General features: G+C 37.0%; 4 protein-coding genes across 8 annotated transcripts; 2 read left to right on the top strand and 2 right to left on the bottom strand.

The window, feature by feature from the left end:
- Window positions 1-78: 78 nt before the first annotated feature.
- Window positions 79-2,854, top strand: LOC143199391 (serpin B6). The gene is made up of 7 exons (XM_076409178.1): window positions 79-320; window positions 370-1,060; window positions 1,132-1,278; window positions 1,372-1,580; window positions 1,638-1,842; window positions 2,207-2,594; window positions 2,654-2,854. Exons 2-7 carry the CDS (start codon window positions 854-856, stop codon window positions 2,821-2,823), a joined length of 1,326 nt encoding a protein of 441 aa, XP_076265293.1. The 5' UTR covers window positions 79-320; window positions 370-853; the 3' UTR covers window positions 2,824-2,854.
- A 66-nt stretch (window positions 2,855-2,920) lies between these two features.
- LOC143199408 (dynactin subunit 3) lies at window positions 2,921-4,610 on the bottom strand. Of its 2 annotated transcripts, XM_076409208.1 has the most exons (4): window positions 4,527-4,610; window positions 3,763-3,860; window positions 3,426-3,703; window positions 2,921-3,369 (listed from the first exon to the last, which is right to left on the bottom strand). In XM_076409208.1, exons 2-4 carry the CDS (start codon window positions 3,779-3,781, stop codon window positions 3,085-3,087), a joined length of 582 nt encoding a protein of 193 aa, XP_076265323.1. In that variant the 5' UTR covers window positions 3,782-3,860; window positions 4,527-4,610; the 3' UTR covers window positions 2,921-3,084. The 2 variants fall into 2 exon arrangements, with proteins under 2 accessions (XP_076265323.1, XP_076265324.1); XM_076409209.1 differs by lacking the exon at window positions 4,527-4,610 and having other exon boundaries at window positions 3,763-3,878.
- Window positions 4,611-4,969: 359 nt separating this feature from the next.
- Window positions 4,970-16,676, bottom strand: dsd (attractin-like protein dsd). Its single transcript, XM_076409137.1, has 19 exons — window positions 16,181-16,676; window positions 15,564-15,785; window positions 15,384-15,507; window positions 15,133-15,327; window positions 12,351-12,643; window positions 12,021-12,289; window positions 11,783-11,963; window positions 11,455-11,725; window positions 10,594-10,821; window positions 10,328-10,542; window positions 10,103-10,271; window positions 9,952-10,049; window positions 9,795-9,898; window positions 9,600-9,736; window positions 9,310-9,538; window positions 8,819-9,038; window positions 8,593-8,757; window positions 6,834-6,960; window positions 4,970-6,776 (listed from the first exon to the last, which is right to left on the bottom strand). The coding sequence occupies exons 1-19, from the start codon at window positions 16,414-16,416 to the stop codon at window positions 6,456-6,458; spliced, it is 3,804 nt and encodes a 1,267-aa protein (XP_076265252.1). The 5' UTR covers window positions 16,417-16,676; the 3' UTR covers window positions 4,970-6,455.
- Window positions 16,215-20,077, top strand: Nprl3 (GATOR complex protein Nprl3). Of its 4 annotated transcripts, none has more exons than XM_076409159.1 (10): window positions 16,215-16,347; window positions 16,817-17,253; window positions 17,300-17,432; window positions 17,486-17,698; window positions 17,753-17,864; window positions 17,933-18,107; window positions 18,178-18,341; window positions 18,402-18,584; window positions 18,638-18,772; window positions 19,552-20,077. In XM_076409159.1, exons 2-10 carry the CDS (start codon window positions 16,975-16,977, stop codon window positions 19,871-19,873), a joined length of 1,716 nt encoding a protein of 571 aa, XP_076265274.1. In that variant the 5' UTR covers window positions 16,215-16,347; window positions 16,817-16,974; the 3' UTR covers window positions 19,874-20,077. The 4 variants fall into 4 exon arrangements, with proteins under 4 accessions (XP_076265274.1, XP_076265273.1, XP_076265270.1 ...); XM_076409158.1 differs by lacking the exon at window positions 16,215-16,347 and adding an exon at window positions 16,662-16,747; XM_076409155.1 differs by lacking the exon at window positions 16,215-16,347 and adding an exon at window positions 16,668-16,747 and having other exon boundaries at window positions 18,178-18,584.
- The last annotated feature ends 1,836 nt before the right edge of the window (window positions 20,078-21,913 follow it).

Below are 21,913 nucleotides of genomic sequence, written 5' to 3'. Positions count from 1 at the left end.
TGTTGTCTAAGGTCAACAATTATCTCTTTGATTAAAGCCCAAACAATATAATTCTTTATATTGACCTCTGAGTTTACAGACATGCATTGTACTTATTTATTTCACAACACACGATAATATCTTTATATTCTGCATTTATTATTGAACTAAAATACAAAGTAAACATTGCAGTTACGCTGAAATGGCTTCAGTTAAAGTCGACTAATAAATAATAACGACCAAAATGATTTCCATAATGTCATTCGACGAATCTCGCCCGAAACCTCTAAACCTAACCTATAATTTTTACTGGAGCGGGAATTTCGAATCACCCGAAAACAGTAAGTTGATTATATCCGCTACTTTTTTGTTTGATTATTTTGTTTCCAGAAGATATTCGATCGGACTGGATACCCATCATTATTATTCCACTGTTGGCGAGTCTTATTCTAGCCGTCAGCGTTTTCTTATTGATAATATTTCGACAGAACCCCACTTTTGTCATTACCACCGTCACAGGCTGCTTGATTTTTATCGGTATCTACCTGATTTTGGTTACAGTCGATAGTACTAAGGCTACGTACGAGTGAATCATGATGAGGCTGTAAATAAAGGCGTATACGCTGAGAAAACTTATGTATTTTTTTATTTAAAGAAGGAAAATCACCCTGTAGCAATTTTTATAGCCGCATAATGCAGCAAGTTTGCGAGAAAACGTTTTCGCCAAAATAAAAATGGAAATAAAGTAATAAAATCAGTTTTTATTCGATGTTCATTATGTTTCATGGTTGCGTAAGAGTAACGACAGCAATAAAAATATTCAGAGGTATTAGTCGCGTACGGCCGTGCGGAAAGCGTCCATGCCAATTGCAGAATGAAAACAACCGTGCCTTTTTGCCTGTTTCTGGGCCTAGTACGAAGCCAGGACATCCTACAGCTGGCCAATCCCCTGTGGTGGATCGGGAGAATGGGAACCGCAGATAAAATCCCCCAACAACCAATCATAATAACAACGACGACAGAACCACCTCCTGTCCTAACGACGGCCGAAATTCTCTTTGATTTGGGCCCGGTATTGCAGGTGAGCTTATTATACAACCAAACATACACCCCGAGAAACTAGGGGAACTATTACCGTGTTTTATTATGTAGACCGTCTATAGTGTTGAAGATCCAGTCGCCAAATCCAATTATATAGTGTCGCCATTGAGTTCCGCTATATTGTTAAGCAACATGCTGGTTGCTACCACCAGCATGCACTATAACTTCATCGTCGGCCTGCTAAAACTGCCAAAACATGTAAGTTAGTAAAGTAAAAACGTCCCTTGCTGAATAAGGCGCCTTATTGGTGAGCAATAACAAAACTGAAAACGTTGCAACGTCTCCTTTTAGCTCGGTAAAAAGTATCATATGAACTTCCTCATTGACCTTCACGATATGATTCACACTATGGTGAACGACGTGGACAACTTCAAGTGCTCCATGAAAGGGGCATTCTTCTTCAAGAACGAAGCGGATCTGGCCGACCATTTTCTCGCCAGCACAATACGCTTCTTCCAGACAGATATCGTCGGTTCCGACTTCACCGACATAGAGAAAAGGTAACAACCGTGCTAGTGTTACAGCGTCCATAACCAAGTCCCTTTTTTCGTTTCTAGTTATCTGAATGCCGACCACTGGCTCAGTCGCTACACCGCCGATCATATTACTCGGGTTCCCGAAGGGTCCATAACACCCCTGACCGAGTGCCTGATGTATCAGGCGACGGTGTTCGAAACCTCGTGGCAGTTTCAATTACGCAAACGCCCACGCAGAGAATTCAACGTAAAACCCTTCAAAAAAATTAAAACTACATTTTACGAGGTATTTGTAACGTTTCCGTTATTATTTTTCAACAAAAAATGTCATAAAAATTTAAAATAAACAGTAAAAAAATTTATTGTGGTACATTCGTATTAATCACAATTGGCCACGTATTTTATACAATCATTTGTTTTCATCAAATGTCTATGTATATATTTAGATATTTATTACAATGAAAATGTATAAAAAGCTAATCAAACTAACAGTACTACGCTTGCATTAATCAAAGCCAACTATGTTTTACTTCAAGTTTTTTGACATGTAAATATAAAAGGTTTAAGTTTGAGATATAGCTTTAGAATTAATCTATAATTTGTTGGAACTTATTACCACGTTCATCATTTGTTAATAAAATTGTTTTTAGGGTGTTATACACAACGCTTTCTATGTCACGAACGCCAAATACACTGTGTTAGCCATCCCGGACCTCAATACAAAAGTGTGGCTGCATATCATACTACCGGAAGGCGATGACTGGATCAAATACGAAGTGCGAACGTTTTCAGAGAAGCTCAATCACAACGACCTGAACGTGATCGACCACGCCCAACCAGTAAACGGCGTTAAAGTCAAGATTCCCGACATATTCCCCATCAGTCTCACCTTCGACCTACTCAAGCCTGTCCTGAACTACAAAAACACGGAGAATCTGCAGTACTCCCTGCCACCATCGACGGAATTCCGATTGGACGAAGCTGGCCTGAACTTATCTGGCGCCTATCAGTTCCTTTATTTTAACATAAATGTCACAGGCAAGTATCCATACTCCAATAAGGTAAAAACAGATCATTTATTGTACCTGCCTTTGTAGAAAGTAAGGAAGCAAATAAGCAAAAACCCGAGAAGACATTTGAAGTGGACAGGCCCTTCGTTTTCTTTCTAAGACATAAAGAAACCAACGCCATGTTGCTATGGGGAAGCATATCAGACCCTTCTCAAGTTGAAAAACCAACCAGTGGACAAAAAAAACCAGACAAATAAAACTATTAATAATATACAGTTTCATATTAAACCAGAATATTTTTATTCATTTACTTATTAATTATCAGTCTCATACTTTAACAAAAACAAGCACAGCTACAAATTTGGAAACATTATATTAGTATTGGAATATATAAACTATAATATCATTTTAACATAACAGAAATGTTTGGAACATTTAAAATAAATATTAATAAATACATACATATGGTGTGTGTGTGTGAGAGAGAGAGAGAGAGATTTTTAAAATTTTCTCTATAGTTATTCCTCTCTCTCCAAAGCCAGCTTCTGATCTTCCTCCACATCAGAGATCACCTTATCGATCTGCGCAAACAGCAGCTTCACAGTGTTTACTACATTGTTATACTTTTGTAGTGCTGCCAGAACTTCCTGGGTAACATTTTTACATTCTTCATAAGTCTCTAAAGTATCTGCAGTAGTTGTATGCAACTTATCAGACAGCTCCGAGACTCGATGTAATGGTCCTGCAGCACCTAATGGAATCAATCCTTCGAAACTCTGTATAACCTTCAGGATTTCCATGAACTAAAAATTACACCCGCCTGTATAATTAAACCAAACATATACAAACATCAACTAACCTCAGGATATAGCTGTAGCAAGTAGTGTTTTTTGGCTTCGATTTCTAGATCTCCCTCTCCATTCAATGGATCAAGAAAGTCGTTAATGTCGTTCATCCTTTTCAGAATGGAACTAATAGGCTTCCTGCAGCTTAAAGCTGAGTTGATCATAGTTTCAGTTTCCACGAGCAGGTCGCTAACCGACTGCTGGGCTTCTTCGGCAGCTATAGCCTCCCTAGGAAGAACCTGCTCTTCGATAGCTTTAATTCGACTCTCCAAAATATCGATAGCTTCAGCATCTTTGAAATATTTTAACGTGAATAATCTAGTACTGATAATACTATAAATAAAATCTTACCATCGATCTGCATCTTCATTCTTGCAAAAAAAAACAAACTATGACTGGCACCAAACTTAATGTTTAATGGCGTTTAATAGTACGTAGGTCGTAGATAACTTTTCATGGATGAAAAAATATTGCAATATAAATTTGTATATAATAATATTGGTAAATATATAAATCCCAACAAAAAATGCGAATTAAAAGTTGAAATACTAGACTTCAACGGCGATTTATTAAAAATAATTGCCAATATTTAAGACATACGTAGGTCTTATCTAGACCTTTATTAAATGAAATATGTTTTTGTAGATAATCAGATACATAATAACACAATAATTTAGTCAAAATATGTCGGGATAGATATTAAAGAGGTTGATTAAAAATAATTAGTTTTAAATTACAGATATATTTTTTTACGGAATCAATCCAGTATATCGCCATTAATAGAAATTAATGTTGGGCGTATTTAATTTACATATTTCAATATATAACAATATGTTTTGCCTACGTTTTTCTATGTTTTGTGATTCATGATATACGGTTATAGTATATACATTACTCATATGTTTTATAGTCGATTTAAACATTGTATTACGTACTGTGCTTGATATTATGCCTGTCTTATATTATTAGAAAAAAAGTTAAATTGAAGATACAAAAAAATAAGCATTAAAATCCCGAAAAGTAATACTTTAATATCATAAAACTTCTAAATGTTTATCTTTCGCCTTCTATAAGTCGAAGACAGAAAAAAAATGTTAACACGTTTTGCTTTTTACAAATAATTCAGATGATGCTTTATGAACAGTGTAAGATCTGACAAAAACAATTCATCCCAGTATGGGTAAAATATAATGTTTTCTTCAGTCAGATAAACAGATTGTAAAAATACTTTTGCCTGTTCTATCGGGAGTCAAACTAGCGTATGTAGTGTTTTTTGATATTTAATATTTATATGCATAAGAAAATATTGTTTTACTTGCGTTTTTGTAGTACATAAGAGATTTTCGACTTTAATGGTTGTTTTATGACATGGTTTTTTAGTTTTAAGGAATTATATTTATATTAGTTTTCTTACTAAAAGTTATAAACACGGTGTGCTGTTTAATAAACACTGATTTGTGTTGCATGCCTAACAATCTTAATAATAACTTGAGCTTGCCTCTTGATATCAAGTTGTAAACTTATAATCTGGGACTGGGGCAAATAAAACGACATTAGATAACTGAAATTAATATCATGTATTTACAGTAATAATTAAAAAGTATAAACATATTGTGATAAGTGGCAGTAAAAGAACTCAGGAATGATTTAAAATAACCTGTTAACATTGTTATCGTCTTCGCTTTTGTCAGTGTTTCATTGATCATGTTCGTGTTCAATCCTCAGTTTTCCGTGCACGTTATATATATATACAGGGTAACGTAGAGTTGTATCATTCGAAAATAAGGCCCAATCGAATCGCTCGGTATCTGCACAGAAGACTTGGATCGCCAGCCAGGGGATTCGCTCGGGGAGCAAGCAAATTGTTAACGTAAAAAACAAAAAAAAAACAATGTCATGGATTCAGATAGATTTGCGTTCCCAATCACCAAGAGGATAGATTATAAATACGACAGCGCAGCAAATCGAGATTAGGAATTTTGAGGGTTCCGAATAACAAACAATCTACAAACTAGTCTAGACTATTTATAATGGGTATAAAAGTTAATAAATAATCTCAGTCTCACTTAAAGTAATATTGGAAAGGGCAGGAGCCCCGTGTTCCGCCCGGATACCGCGCTGTTTGTTCTTGCTCTAGCACCATTATTTTGTTTTTTGGACCGACACCGACGGAAAACGGGACCTCGCGGATGTATAATCGACAATCAAGGTACAAAAATCAATGCAAGTCTTCAGGAAGGCCTCGCTCGAAAACAAAAACTGAAAACGGACGTGCCGGAAACAAAAAAACCTCGGGATTCCCTTTTAGAATGGTTAATTTAACAATATCCCGCGAGTAGGCAAACGTTTTACATACAATATTTTAGTTTAATAGTTCCTTTGGTATATTTTCTATGAAACGTTCTGATCTTCTATGATATAATTAAGCTCGAAAAGGAAAACGGACTGTCAACGCCTAAAAATAGTTTTTTTTTAAATCGTAGTACTTTGAAAACTCTAATATATATATATCTCTTTCAAACCTGTATGTATGTACTTTCGATACAACTTATGTCTCGATAAATTTCTCTATAAAATATGCTAAATAAAACAATGGACAGTAAGGTATCGCTATCTCTTATGTTCCGTCTTGGGACGCGTGTACAATAGCAGACAAGAATTTAGAACTATCTCGGAGACGGATATATCACCCCGAAATGCAACACTATTCCTGATGAGGAGGACAAGTTGCCAAACTTTTGTTCGCTATCGTTGAATATCAGCAATTACTCGTTACTTATTTTATCGTAGATCTCTTAGCGGCCACTCTTTGCACTGTAACAATTTCGGAGGTATTTCTTTACTGATTATGGAATGTTACGATACATATGGTGAAGAAACAAAGGTTACGTCGTCGGTTCTCAACCCATTTAGATTACTAACAGTGAGCCATCATTGGAAGTTAGACTAGAACAATCATACCTATATCATAGGAGAGTTTTATGAAGCAAGGTCAACTGAAAATACGCTCGACATCAACTGCTGCCGGCACCTTGGCTTTGCCTTTAAATACAACTGTCCGGGTGCTGGCTCTGGGTCTTCCGCGACTTCCCCGTCTTGGTCTCGGTCTTCATCTGATCGATGCTGAGCCGACGGGGATTGCCCAACGTTACCAGCGCGCTGGCTATGGACAGTCCGGCGGATTGCCCTTTTACCGTGTAGGATTCGCCTCCCGTGGGTAGGCGGACGAGTAGGCTTAGGACGGCCGCTCGACTTCCTGCGCAAGGCTCCAGAGCGATCGGACTGGGCGCGTCCCGTTTCTTCCTTTCCCTGCTGTTCAGCTCTTTCAGGTCGATCGGTTTCTGCTGTTCCAGTTCAACTAACACCTACGACAATAAACTCGTTGTAAAGACGAAATACTGACTATAGCCGACTATACATACCTGTGAGAAAGGCCTCGAGGCCATTTGCTCCATTTCGACGAATAACCTTTGTCTACGCCTATACATATCGAATCTCTGTTTAATCTTCCACAATACAGCGGCAACAAGAAGGAGTAGTAAAAAGCACCTGCAAAATGACGATACTAACTAACAGTTCAAATGAAAAGCCTCCGGCCTACCATAGTAAAATAAATTTTTTTGGGAAAATTAGTTTTTTTTTATTCAACATAATACCCTTCAAGGGTGATACCCTGATTATAGCGACCCTCCAACTTTTCAATACCATCTTTGTAGTACGATTTGTCCTTTGCTTTAAAATAGGCCTCAGTTTCGGCGATCACCTCTGCATTCGACGAAAATTTCTTCCCAGCGAGCATTCTTTTGAGATCTGAGAACAGGAAATAGTCGCTGGGAGCGAGATCAAGAATACGATGGTTGAGGAAGCAATTCGAATCCCAATTCATGGATTTGTGCCATCGTTTTCACCGACTTTGACAAGGTACATTGTCTTCGTGAAGCAATATTTTCTTTTTCTTCAAATGCGGCCGTTTTTCACTGATTTCTTCCTTCAAACGATCCAATAACGCTATGTAATAGTCGCTGTTGATGGTCTTTCATTTTTCAAGGTAGTCATTGAAAATTATTCCATGCGCATTCCAAAATACAAACGCCATAACCTTGCTAGCACATATCGACGCAAAAACTCGGGTTTATTACTCTTGATCATCTTCAAACACTGCTCCGAATCATCAACTCGTTCTTGTTTTTGGTCAAAAGTGAGCTCGCACGGCACCCACTTTGCACAGAGCTTTCTCATACCTAAATATTCGTGAATGATATGATGTACACGTTCAGTTGATATCTTTAGAGTGTCTGCTATTTCATTCAATTTAAATTTACACTCATTCAAAATCATTTTGTGGATTTTTAAAATGTTTTCGCCGGTAACAACCTCTTTTGGGCGTCCACTGCGTTCACCGTCTTCGGTGCTCCTTTCACCACGTCTAAACTTAGTCTACCAATCCTTGATGGTTGATTTTCCTGGGAAGCTCCGCATTTCCGGAAGCTCGGCATCAAGCCAAGTTTTTGCTTCAACTGTATTTTTTCCCTTCAAAAAGCAATATTGTATCAACACGCGAATTTCCTTTTTATCCATTTTTTACATTAACAAGAGTTGCTTCTCCCAAAATGCTATAATTCACAAACTAATGATCCGACAGCTGTCAAATTTATACACGCAACTTTTGAAGCTTAGGGCTAACTACTAACAGTAGCGCCATATATGTGTCAGGCCGGGGACTTTTTAAATGACCTGTTATTCAAAAAGAACTTCAGTTTGGTTTAGGTCAAAAGTAAGCAAATAGTAAATTTTTCTTTAAAATCCTGCTCCTTTTCTCAAAAAATGAGTTGGTTTAATCTTTAACCATCGCTGCATTATTAAAAATTGATAAAAATAAGTGATTCGTTTTCAAAAAAATATTCTTTATTGTATTTCAAACATTTTGCAATATTTGTTCAACATTCATCACAAATCTGGAGCTTTTGCGTGGTTTCCGATCATTTTTTTTAAATTGTTTATAACATAATATATACATATTAACTGCTACCGGCAGTTTATATTAAAATACATATTAACAGCTTTTTGGTGGACCAACGGTGGGTAGCCTACCCTTTTTTGTGACATTTGTTATCGCCGCCGCCCTACCCCGAATCTTTTCCACCATCAACACGAGGGTAAAATCAACTAACATATACTTACGATGAAAAAGTGATGAAAAACTGCTGCAGGTTTAGCTTGGGATATTGCGAGAACGAAATCTGAATGAAGAGAGGCGGTTGAAAGTCGTAGACGTACACGTAAAAGGTGGTCAGGGTTATGTTGTTCTCGTGGCCAAAGGCGTACTCCGACTTGGCGAACCGGTACCTGCAACAACGACCTTATTCCAACACAGTGTTCCGTACCAAGAAGCTGTAGCGATGCGTACCTGAACGTCGTACAATTGTGGACGGTAAAGATAGGCTTCTCCTCGGGCGAGTTAAATTTCCGAATCGTTATGTTCATCTTGGCCAGCTCCGAACAGGTGACGGAAAAGTCCACATCTATGTCCGCCTTCTGGGGAGAGTTCCGGAAGTTTATCTGGGTGAAGTGCCGATCTTCCTTCTTGGACAGGTTGAATGTGAACTGATAATCTATGGTCAGGTCGTCTGCAATAGGGATAATTATCGTAGAATAAATTCTTGGTCAAAGGAGCGCACAGTGGCACCACACTCTGATATTGTTTTAATGTAAATAAAGTCTTTTAACTTTGGCAGTTTTTCTATTTATAGTTGGGAAGAGAAATAAGCACAACTTCTAACGAAAAGATACAACATACAACCTTGCATAGTGAAATATTTCCTCAGAATCACCTGTGGGAGACTCACTTCCCCGATAATAATAAATATGAAATGGTGAGATGCGCTCGCACAAACTTACAGTAACAGGAGCCATTGTTCCACGGATCTGGCCGATAATGATTGGCGGCGTCGCACTTTTCGCACTGGTCGCCGATCAGGCCTTTGGTCTTGCAGTGGCATTTTCCGGTTTCCCGGTGACAATCGTCGGCGTGCCCCTTGCACTCGCACTTCTGGCATTTGCCTCCGTTCACAGGACTTCCCCAATATCCCTTTTTACAGTGCTCGCAGTGGGCCCCCGTAGTCAAATTCTAAAAAAAAGAATCGAAGGTGTTCGAGATGTTTTACCTAATGAAATGCGCATAATTATACCTGACACGTGTCGCAAACACTCGAATTCCCCCTACATTTAGCGTGGCCGTTGCATTGGCATAAGGGACAAGTGGTAAAGTGCCATCTCTCGGGAGGGCACGTGTCCGATGGTAGAGATTGTTCGTGTAAATTGGGACCTAGATGAAGACACATTTCAACAAGGATTTTGTTCAGTTCAAGCAAAAAAAAACCAACCTGCGTATCCTCCGGGCATGCAGACGCCCAGACCGGTCCTGGAACCGTCGTCGCACCATCCGCAGGCGGGGTCATCGCGACACTTCGAACACGTCTTGTAGAAGCTGTGGAGACAAAACGACATTACGCGTCCCGGCCGGTGCAAAAACATAATCACCTGCACTGAGAGTTCTCGTCCCCCCTGGAACGGCACTTGGAACCGATGGTTGTCCACTCTCGACATTGTCCGTATGGAAAACTCGACGTGTACGCATTCTATAACGTTATCATCGAAACAACTATCAAGCTTGTACGAGCAATACTTGTACCTTATCCACGCAACGACCCTCATTTTGACACCAGATACACTCTTCCTGCGTGCAGTTCAAGCACGACGTGAACTCGGAACAAACCTTCTGACACTGGGCCGGCTCGTTGGCCTCCGCCGTGGCGTTAGTCTGGGGGTAGGTGACGCATTTCGCGTGCTCATAGCGCCATCTGTAATCGCGAATCGAATTAAATAGCGATCCGAGGATAAATCGGAGGGTATTTACCGACAATATGGTTGATACGTGCACGCCGTACAGGTATGCAGCTGCCGGCAGATGGGCTTAGGATCTGGGGGACACAAGTCGCCTCTGGCGAAGCTGGCCAGGGCCGATTCCGTCGAGTTGGACGAGCTGGTGTTCGTCCGACACTGTATGTGATGCATGCAGGCCCCTCCGCACCAGACGCATTCCGCAGTGGTATGAGCGCAACTTTGACAATCCTACGACGCAGGGCATGAAGTTTTACTCACGCTACCTTCATATAAACTCACCTCCATTCTCTGGCATTTCTCCGTGTTGCTGACGATTATCTGTTGAATACTGTTGCGTTGTTTCTCGGGGCATTTTGTCAGGGGACTGTCCTCGCGTAAAACTTCTTTCGGTAGGCGCATCACTGGTAGGCATCGGAGGTTCTTCTCGTGCCACACGCATTTTACTCCAGGTCTCGCACTCAAACAGCTGTTCAAGCTGTTGTAGTACTGACAATCGCCTGGCGTATACTGAGAACACATAAAAACATAAGATAATCGAAGTACCTACAACAACTAGGAATCATTAGACTAAATGAATATTTAAAAAAAACAACTTTATGACAATTATATGTATTTAATTTACCGGGAATAAACAGTTATTTCAGCAAAAAATCGATTTGAAAGAAAAATTTACGTTTCAAACAATGACATTTTAAATGAAGAAACACTGAAGGATTTCTATGGGCATCGGTCTTATTTATACATTGTTTTATTAATTTGTGTTATAATTAGACATTCTATCGTGTAACGATGACGTCAGGGCCCCTAATTTAATTATTCGCTAAATAACCCTAACAAGTTGTGTATTTTGTTCAAAGTAGTTAGGAAACAGTAAGTGACGTCAATGTTTCGTAGCGCTTCTGATAGACGTTTTCTGGTAAAATATTAGTTTAATTTTACTCTTTCTAATTTTAAAAATAAATGTATTTTTAATAATCTGTCTCTAGTATATTATTATTATAGATCAATATTTTTTTTCTATTCTTTATTACAGTCATCTAATTCAATGTGCGGAGGTTTAGGTATTGGTATTTGTTCGCCGATATAACTATTCTTTATAAAAAATAATATCGATACTTTTTCCGCAGCCGATATCCCTACCTTCAACATGTCGCTCAACATTTGCCCGTCAAAGCCGCCGTAGATGTACAACGAACCCTCGAAGACCACCGCGGAATGCCCGAACCGAGCCAGATCGGCATGCAGATCCTTCCTCACCGACATCACGTTCCAGCTGTCGCACAGAACGTCGTACGCTAACAGCTCGGCGCTGTAACACTTGGCGCCGAAACTGTGTGACGTGTCGTTGTGGGTGTTTCCGCCAAAGACCAACATCAACCCTCCCGAAATGAACGTGGCCGAGTGCAGAAATCTGAAATGCTCAAAACGTGGTATCTGTTGCAAGTCGGCCTGTTAACCGGAACATTACCTGGAAGAAGGCGCGTCCGCCAGAAGGGTCCAGACGCGATCGTTCGGCTCGTAAGAATACAGGCTTCTGCTCAGGTACTGAGCTGACTCGCTTTCTGACACCACGCCGCCAAAGACATAGATTTTCTCGGTTAACGGGTCCCAGGTGGCCGTGTGGCCATAGCCGCCCTTCACGGGATATCCTGAAAACAAAAAACGCATCGGGATTACAACGCCAACACGACCTCGGTAAAACGCACCTCCCGTGTTAACAATGTGCCACTCCCTAGTACCAAAATAATACTCCTGGACAGTGTTTAAATATCCAAAGTGCGGAGAATGACCAAATATAATAACCATCTTGTCCGCTTTTTTGTTCGTGTTGTTGTTCACGATGGTGGCCGTGTGCCCGGCCGATTTCAGCGGCCCGCACATCAGAAAACTCATGTTGCACGATTCGACCTTCACCGTAATGTTCTCCCAGGTCTTGGCGCTTATGTCAAAAGCCCACAGTTCCGACGTCGGACCTCTGAACAACAGGCATCGTACAAAACCGGTTTATGGCATCGTTAAACCAAACCACGACTTACCTGTTCCCCACTACGCCTCCATAAATAAATATTTTATCGCCATAGATCACGGTGGAATGACCGTAGCGCATCATGGGACTCTCGTTGATGTGGGGAGTTTCCCACACGTTGCCGTTGAAGTCGTAGATATAGAGTATCGGGATTTTATCGTAGCGATGCTCGCGATACCGCTCATATCTCTCTCCGGCAATAACATACATGGAATCCTTCCAGACGACGGCTCCGTGAGACGCGGATCCCGGCGGCACGAAACTCTGGACCTGGACCGTCTCCCAATAACCACGGCTGGCCAGCTGAAAGGTTAGTTTGATAAGTATACAGAATTTCACTTAAAGAGAATTTTGTGAGCTAGAACACTCATCAAATGTCGCCTATTTTATGGAAACCGACATCAAATAATTATAATTAAATGAAAATAAATACTCTAAGAATATTTAAAAAATAATTTTCAACATTTTCTTTATTTAAACTGCCCTATCGATAAAGCAGTTTAAGCCCGCTAGACACAACGCTTGTTTATTGCTTGTACTACAGGGAGGTTTCACGAAATATTGTTGTTTTCTCTGTGTGTGCGACGGTAGAGACACCAAAAACCACTATGAGGTTAAAGATTGACCAAAAAGAACCGACTTTCTTTGTGGTAAATCCCTACCCGACAAGAAAATGTGATTGTTCCACCTTTATATATGAAACTTGGTTTAATAAAAAATTTTGTCAAGGCCATGCATAAAAAAGGCCTCTAAATTAAGTGAAGCTAAATTAAATGAAGGCATTTTTGTTGGCCAATTATAAAAAAACAATGAATTCATACCGCGAAAGAGTTAGCCGCTTGGTTATCTCTAAAGAAACTAATTCATTTTTTAGTGAATGACTTGTTACAAAAATTTAAAATGATGGGGTGCAGAATATCCTTAAAATTACATTTCTTGTATTCCCATATCAATTTTTTCCTTTAATCTTGAAATAGTGAGTGCCAAAAAAGGTGAACGCTCTCATCAGGATATAAAACAGGTAGTTAGAGCATTATCAAAGAAGATGGAATGCTAAAATGCTATCAGATTACTTCTGGTTTGCAATGAAAGAGGATTCTGCTGTCCAAAAGAGGAAAAATTAATATTTCCTCATTTCCTTTCAGAATATATAGCTCATTTTTTCTATTGACCACTTAAACCTGAGCTATTTTGATTCATTGTCTATTTGTAAATATTTATTTTTTAAATAAAATTAATAATATAAATAAATATGATTTAAAACTTTCATATTGTCTTTTTGTATATTTATTGTAATTGTATTATTATTGTAATATTTATTTATAATAATTTAATTTAGCATAACTTTAAAATGGCACGTGTTACAAAAAAATCCAAAAAAAGTTTTTGTGTTCAGCAGGTACAATTTTACAAGAAAAAAAATCGTTTTATTTAATATTATACGACAAAAATACTTGTCACACAGTGTTATCTATGATACCAAGAATACTATCTAGAGAAAATATCGACTAAGAAATCGCAATAGATCGATGTACTTCAAATATGTATTACTCCTACGATCAAAAAAGGTCCGTGGTTTGACAAATATCGGTTTTTGATAGCTTTTCTATATTCGGAATTTTATATCGAAATTTATTCAACTCGTTCATTCCTCTAAATGGAGATCGCATACATTCATTAAAAAAGAAACATGATAAATTTGATAGGTCACCTTTGGATAAAAACAAAAAGGCAAAGATCAAATAACAAAATAAGAAACGAAGGAGACAAGAGAGGTAAGAACAAAGTAAACTCTGCACGATGACAGATCAGCAAACTTTGTCCCGCAAAATTCTGTTAATTTATTTATTTTATTTTGACCTATATATTTTATTTTTAGTATAAGTGTAGATTTAAAAATGTTTCCCAACGATACGTGGTGACAAACAGGAACAAAATCAAAAACGTGATTTTCTACCCATTCAATAAGTGACAATGATCTGACACATTTTCTAGATTTGCCAAATGTCCCGTTGTAATTTTTCCCATTTTGTTTGGTAATTCAGATGGGTTTGTATGGGTTGTATTTATATAAGGAGAATATAGTGTGATATATACAGAGTATTTTGAATGTAGTGAGCATAATCACCAAAATATTTAAATAGTCTATAATATAAATCGATGAGATCATATCTGAAAAAAGTTCAATAAAAATGTACTAAGTTTGTTAATCAAGTATTAGCAGTAATTAAATGATTATATTATTTTATAACATAGCCAAATTAGTCCAATTAAACGTCTATCTAATCTCTCTTAATTATTCATAATGTAAATTAGGACAAAAAATTGTAGCTGCCCAAAGAAAATATTTGAGGAAACTGGCAACATCGCGTACCCTTCAATTATAAGAATAAGTAGTTACAGTATCGACATATTACTCAAAATTTTCTTCTCTTCTTAAAATTTAGACCATCAAGAGTATATTTGTGAGCGAAAACTTTAAAATTCCAATAATTCACCAAATAACAGTTATATCAGTGACGTAATAAACCGGACAATGGACAATGGCTAATTACCTGAGTGATCAAAGCGTTGAACGTGTTATCTTTAAAATCATCTTTTTTAGATTTTAATTTAAGTCAAAATAATTTTAAACTTTATTGAAACTGTTTTACTTAATGAATGATTTTTCGTCTCAATTTTGTACCCGAAGAACTACTTCTGAAGAATTAAAAATAATAAAGGAAGAATGTCATAAATCACAATAGAACTAAAAATATTACTGATGACAGTAACTTTAAAAAGGAACATACCTGACTGCAATCATCTCCCTTATATTCACCGATACAATCACAGCCCTTTTCAGGCTCGCACACCCCCCTATTTTCACTAGAACCACAATCATCAGGGCATTTCCTTAAATGACAAGCTGCTCCATCCCATTTACCATCACAGGTACAAACACCATCAATGCAAATCCCATTTCCTGAACAATCTACACCAGACACCTAAAAATATTTTAAATATAAGCAAAAGTTTTTTAAAAAAATGCTGAAATGCAGACCACAGAAGGACACGCATTCAATCTGTAGGTGATATTAAATCCAGACATATTATAAGCATCGTCACTGAAAAAATGGACGAGGGCCGATCCCGATGTTGCTGTGACTTCTGGTATTCTTCTTACTCTAGAAACAATACTTCCCTAATGAGTTCTGAACAATGCTGGAAAAGACCTACTTACTTGTACTCATTTTTATACATCAAGCCACTAAAAACAGCCAACAATGGTGAGTTCACTGAATCTCCATCAAAAACATATAAGTGATCCCAACCACATTCAGTTGCAAATTCCTCTATATGTAATGTTATAGTATGGTTTGGGGCATCAATAAGCCAACTACATTTAGACGTTAAAGAATAATTGCCAGGTCCATCATGAATAGTACCCCTGGATGTACCCAACCTAGAACATACATCATCTTATAATGTTACATTTTTCACTTAAAACACTTTAGGTTTTTATTCATTATATATAATTTGAATTGACTGACCAATTGTATTGTTGAAAATTCCAATAATTTAACAAGCCTATACAATACAACTTCAAATTGAAATAAGTTATATTTTGTTATTGCTCAATTAAATGAAAATAATCAATTGTTATATTGTGGAATAATAGCATATTAACATTAAATATATGCAGTGATAAAAGCTCATAATTTAATCTATATTTAGTTTCATATATCAAGAAATATAATCAATACACAATAAAAGACAGGGTAGAATAACAACATTGTACTGTTCTTTAAGTAGTCTTCTATAGTGAATTTAATATTTCATTAATACTATTTTACCCACCTGACCTTTCCGCCACAAAATTGGCACTGAGAGCCTTGCCATCCATCGTAACAAATGCAGGTCTCGTTTCTACAAAGTCCATTTCCACCACAATGAACATCTTCAGTACACTTGCCCGATGCAAGTTGGATAGAAACATTTATGAAAAAATATATGTAGATTGTCAGGTAAAATATGCATTTTCGTCTATACTTAGATTTAAATAAGAACAAAAACATTTGTAAGGCTTCTAGCATAATTTATGCTTTCATTTCTCTAATCCCTCTGTATATTTACAGTTGTTTTATGGCACACGTCAAGGCTTCAAATTAAATTTTACTTGTTGTTGAGGCAAACCTGATTGTGATGTATCGTTGAATAGTTACAATTAAATTAGATGATGTAAAAAAAATATCTGAGTAAAGTATTTCATTTAAAACTGTTTTAAAATTCTATTATTTTGGGAGAGACATATTTTTCTGACAAAAATGTCACTACTTGCGGCTAACTTCAAGTGTCAAAGTTGGCACTCTAATCAATAATACATTATTTGTCTGTCATAAATTCATTTAAAAAGTTAAATAAAATGTATATAACATAAATTATTAAATAATATAAAGTTGTTATTGATTTGTTTCTTTATATATATGTTGATAGGTTGATGGTCACCCTGCCTGTACATTTGAGCAAACGTCAAATTAGGTTAAGATGAAGAAATTTATACAAATAAACATCACCTAGCTTTGTCCACAAAGGAGTTGACGATAAAAATGAAATACAGGAAAAAGATCTAGTGGATTTACCAAACAACTAAAATGGAAGTGAGCCCTTTATGTGTCATTCTCGTTAAGTCAGATAGCAAAGGCGATAGGTTGCTCTTTCGTTATCCGTTCGTACATTATGAAAGCCCGGAAACGTTAAGTAAAACAAAAAGAAATCCTTACGCATTACCCACAGCAGAAGATCTTCTTCAAACTTCTGTAGTACCTATATCAACTATTAGTAAAAGAGGTCTGACGGGTTTTAGTGATGAAGTGTTGTCATCGTTGTTTGCTGTAAAAAATGATTTGTGCAACAGAAAATTTGAATTAAAGGTAAGAATTAGGAACCTTACTGCTTGTATGATAAAATGATTTGAAGGTCAATGATGTAAGATTTGTCAGTCATCCGACCCAGCTGCAATTGAGGAACAAACAGACCGAAAAAGATGACACTGGCATCATGTTGATTAATATAGTGTTTTCCTTATCTGCTTTAGCAAGTCATTCTGTGGGTAAGAAATATGTGACCAAGTGAGCTAGTAAATTTGATAATACACGGTTTTAGTTAAATGCTATCATGACCTGAGTAAAAGAATTGGAATTATATTGAGACACGAGGAGAAGCGATGTGGATATATTTCTGAGCAGACACAAACAATGATGGCAGCACATGATGACAGTTGCACAAATAATAATGGTGCTGCATTTGAGGTGATTTTACAGAAATGTACCCTGGCAGCTAATATCAAAAAGTTGTATGAAGATCTTTGTAGCACAGGTTTGAAGACAAACAGTGTTTGCTGATATAAAGTTAGTAAATATTCATCCTTAGGTTTGGTGAATATAAGACTGAATAGTTGGATACCACTTAGCTTTTGTCTGCCTCAGAAAGCACACCAGTGGCATTTGAAAGGCAAACTTGTAGAACCTGAAGATATTGATAGGTAAACATTATATACAAGTGGATTATTAATTGAAAAACAAATAATGTTTTTGTTTATACTGAATTTAGATGTCTGTTGGCCTTAAGACCATATCATAGCTTACTGCTGCTCCACCCTGTCCAACATCTGATTAATTTTACATCATTAGACAGTTCACCATCTTTGGTTCAAATGCTGTCACAATATTCCCCCATGAAGAACTTACAAAAGTTAGCTAAGGATTCTGATTTGAGCTTAAAACATGTGAGTCAGGAGGCATTTGATAGTTGTGAGTTTTACAGCTGCTCATTAATCCTTTTTTTTTAATTATTAGGTGTTTGAATTAACAGCGCATTTGGTATATTGGGCCAAAGCTACCGTTATTTTCCCAGTTTGTTCCAAGAACAATTATACAATAGCATCGGACGCTCCGATATCGCTCAGATCGGGATTAATCGACATGTACAGTACCTTTTTTCCCGGAGGTAATCTTATAAGGTATGCTCCATCCCAGTATAAATGTTCCCGATTCAATAAACCGACATCCCTTCTTGTCAGGGCGTTGAGCGAGTTCTCGCTGCCCACGTCCTTGGGCCAAATAACAAATCCTCTCTGTAACCCGTCGCCGGAGCCTGATCTAATCAAGTCAATTATTTGGATGCTGCAACACCACCTGCTGGTACAGCTGCACACCTACGTGCAGTACATGCCCACCGATAACGGAATATCCAGTACAAAATGGTGCGTTTGATTCTCGCTAAGGCGGGGCGGTACTCTATTAAAGCGATTTTCAGTTCGAGACAATACGTAAAGACGCCTCCTAGGACCAGTTCGGTGTTGTCTACGTCATTTCCGGAACCCTCTCGGACAGAATCAGAGAGCGGCACCTCTACCGTGTCGGAAGCGCAGGATTTCCCGAAACATTTCGCGTAAGCATCCGATTCTATTAAATTTTTATTAGATTTAGGAGTTAATTCTTATTGTGTTGTTTTTTGTTTTAACGTTACGTGGTTTAACTATGGTGTACAGTGTCGGTTTGAGGCTGTTGGGGAACTGGGACTTTTAACAATGCGACGTTCATTATTTTTGCCTTTTGATTTTGAAATCGCTCTATCAGACGCTCAGTGCATCAGTCAACTTAGCTTCCGCTATTGGTTTCAATCAACTAAAACTAATGATTTTGATTTTTATAACAAAATATGCTGTGAGCAGTCAAAAACTTAGGAGGCAAATATTTCAGAGTTTAATAAAACCTACAAAGAAGATGCAAACGAGTTAGAAATTGATGAGTCATCAGTTGGAACAGGTTTTCATGTCTTGGAAGATACCCAAATTCAAGGAATATAACCTTAGTTGTAAACTACGCGAATTATATGCAATAATTTGTAAGAATTATGAAATATACACTATTAAAATTCGTGTGGGATGTTATCGCGTAGCTTGGTTCACTAAACAGACTTCGTGCCTTCTGATCATCGCTTATTCATATCGTTGCAGCGTAACCTGACTGGTGCTGAGGATGTGCGAAAATGGGTATCCTCAAAACCAACATTATTTTATCAACACGGTCAGTGTCAAGAAATTTTAAAAATAGTTTTAGAAAATGATGAAAACTATCTTGATTAAAAATGCACTAAATGCACATTCAAAATTAAAAAAAAAACACAATAAAGAATTAATTGCTGTTCTGACAAGGCGAGTTTTCCAGACTGGAGAGCATCACTTTCGCATCCACCGACGACGACAAGCACAATTACCAGGAGGAGCTCCTGCACGACTTCCCCACTGAGGAGAGCACTCAGATTTTCAAGATCCCCGCCACCAACAATCCCGAGGATTTGAAGCTGTTCGCGAGGCTGTGCAGGAAGGGCTACTTTCAGGGCAATCATCACTTGGAGGAAATCATGTACCTGGAGAACCTGCCCAGGAGCCAACTGTTGCAGTTGCTGGATAAGTTTCGCGACGTCCTCGTCACCTACGAGACCGAGGACCCGGCGATAGCTATGTTTTCGTCCTCCTCTTATCTATAGTAGATCTGTCCAGTTGATTTTTCCTTTTTGGTCTTGGACGCCAAAGCTGCAGTCTTGATTTTAGAAATTTACTTTGTACTTGTTCGCTTTTAGTATTCCTGTTTTAAAAGAGGACGGTTTTAAACATAGTTCTATCTAGCCAGTTAGTAAACAAAGTGTTACGTTTGTACTTTTTTATTAACGAAAATATATTATATATTGTTAGTTTTCGTGTTGTTATTGACAAATCCGGTGATTTCTTTCATAAAGAGGGAAGAAACATATGTAAAAATAACTTGTTAAGAGGGGCTAATAACTGAAAATCAAGAAATCTAGTTACCTATGCAAAACAAATGGGTTATTGATAAACTCCATGATTTCTTTAAAAAAAAAGGAGTTAACTGTGGGAAACAAATCGTTATTTATTAAACAGTACAGTATTCTATTTCTTTATATCAATTTAATTTGCGAAAGACTGAGAAGTATAAAAAATTGAGTAGATAAGTAATTATTCATTATTTACAACTATTTAGAGAATAATGGATTTCTTGAGGGAAGTTTGAACACAGATTAGAGGGTGGTTCATTTTTACTATTGTTAATCCCGAAAATATTGCTGTAGTGAAGATTATAGTCAACAAAAGCGCCTAGGTCATCATAAAATGGAGTAAATGGAATAAAATGGAGTGAATAAACGTTATTACTGTTACTAAACAGTATATTAATTATATATGTTAGACTTAAAAAATATTTTCGGCTTATTCACGTACTAACAGACTGTACAGAAAAACACACGTCAACGTTGCTCTTTAACAAATATTTTATTATCGGCAATGTACAATTATGTCTAATACATTAACTTTTATCTTTGTAATTTACATTTTTCTACCTCTTAAAATCTTCATGTATAGATTATTTTAACATAGGCCTACCAGATTGTCATACTAATATATCACTTATCGCAAAATATATATTTTCTTTCTAAAAACATCTAAAATATTTCTTATTGTACCTAATATTCTCTCTATGTCGACGTCGATTCAATTTCACGATAAGTAACATACATAACAATATTTTATATACTTATTTCTTTAATTAAATTGTTACATTTAAGGATACCTTCATAATAATTACAATTATTGTTTTGACAGAAATCGGTTGCATCGTTATATTACAGAAAATACAGCCAATATATGCATAATTATGTGAAGAAAACAGTTATCTCTCTAATTCTTCTGTCACTGTCATTCGTTTCATATAAACAAACCCAAAGTCAATTTTTGACATTCTGCGTTGTTATTTAGGCAAATTTTGGCTTTCGGGGTAAATCATTCGAATTAGAGCAAGTCATGAAAGGTCTATCTATCATAATTTCTCTCGCTGTCAACATATAAAAGCTTGAGCAGGTTGAATTCCACTCTTAAATGATCGAAAAATAATGCAGACTTTTAATAGATAACTATTAGCCTATGAATACACGTCGGTTATTCTCTAACTTTATTATATACATTATTCATTTATCTTAGAACATTATCACAGAAAGTAGTAAACGATTAAAGACAGAAACGCTTTTTCTTGTTCGTTTCTTGCGAACGTTGTTCCTAATCGATTTGTTCAGAAGATAAAGCGGCAACTCATTAATAACGCGGTAAAAAACATTTCTGCCTTCAGAAATATCAGCATTCAAACATTTTTTCTCTCTAACATAGAATAAATGAGTCTTTTTGTATTGCTTTTGGTATACAGTATTTTATAGTTTTTTTTATATCGTATAATAATGAACCAAAGTATAGGTTCCAGTCATTAATATAACAATATATTTACAGTTACAGTAATGGCCAAAAAAGTAAACGACCGGTTGCCTAATATACAGAGTGGTTTTGCTTTTGCTTTTTTTGAGTAGTTATTAAGTCGGTAGATTGAATGCGTATTTCGCCATACTTTTATTCATTACTATAAGCTGGCGGCATGATGAAACCTTTTTTACATCTGGAAGAGGTTAGTCAGAGTGAGACGTAGCCCTTATAGCTTATTATTTCGATTAATTATTTACAAATGCCAG

The sequence above is a fragment of the Rhynchophorus ferrugineus genome, unplaced genomic scaffold, assembly GCF_030347505.1.
Source record: "Rhynchophorus ferrugineus isolate W39M unplaced genomic scaffold, kcgeb_rfMv2 rfM7, whole genome shotgun sequence".
NCBI classification, from domain to species: Eukaryota; Metazoa; Arthropoda; class Insecta; order Coleoptera; family Curculionidae; genus Rhynchophorus; species Rhynchophorus ferrugineus.
Note: the sequence above shows the minus strand (reverse complement) of the source record. Positions and strands in the feature narration are given on the sequence as shown.

Coding starts and splice junctions, on each gene's coding strand:
- LOC143199391 (XM_076409178.1), top strand. CDS start 854: ATGAAAACAACCGTGCCTTTTTGCCTGTTTCTGGGCCTAGTACGAAGC. Junction 1,581..1,637: donor TTCACCGACATAGAGAAAAG/GTAACAACCGTG, acceptor TTTCGTTTCTAG/TTATCTGAATGCCGACCACT. Junction 1,843..2,206: donor TTAAAACTACATTTTACGAG/GTATTTGTAACG, acceptor AATTGTTTTTAG/GGTGTTATACACAACGCTTT.
- LOC143199408 (XM_076409208.1), bottom strand. Junction 3,370..3,425: donor TGCTACAGCTATATCCTGAG/GTTAGTTGATGT, acceptor TGTAATTTTTAG/TTCATGGAAATCCTGAAGGT.
- dsd (XM_076409137.1), bottom strand. CDS start 16,416: ATGCTAGAAGCCTTACAAATGTTTTTGTTCTTATTTAAATCTAAGTAT. Junction 15,328..15,383: donor TGAATGCGTGTCCTTCTGTG/GTCTGCATTTCA, acceptor AAATATTTTTAG/GTGTCTGGTGTAGATTGTTC. Junction 11,964..12,020: donor GCACATTGTTAACACGGGAG/GTGCGTTTTACC, acceptor TTTTGTTTTCAG/GATATCCCGTGAAGGGCGGC.
- Nprl3 (XM_076409155.1), top strand. CDS start 16,975: ATGGAAGTGAGCCCTTTATGTGTCATTCTCGTTAAGTCAGATAGCAAA. Junction 17,254..17,299: donor ACAGAAAATTTGAATTAAAG/GTAAGAATTAGG, acceptor AATGATTTGAAG/GTCAATGATGTAAGATTTGT. Junction 18,585..18,637: donor GGAATATCCAGTACAAAATG/GTGCGTTTGATT, acceptor AGCGATTTTCAG/TTCGAGACAATACGTAAAGA.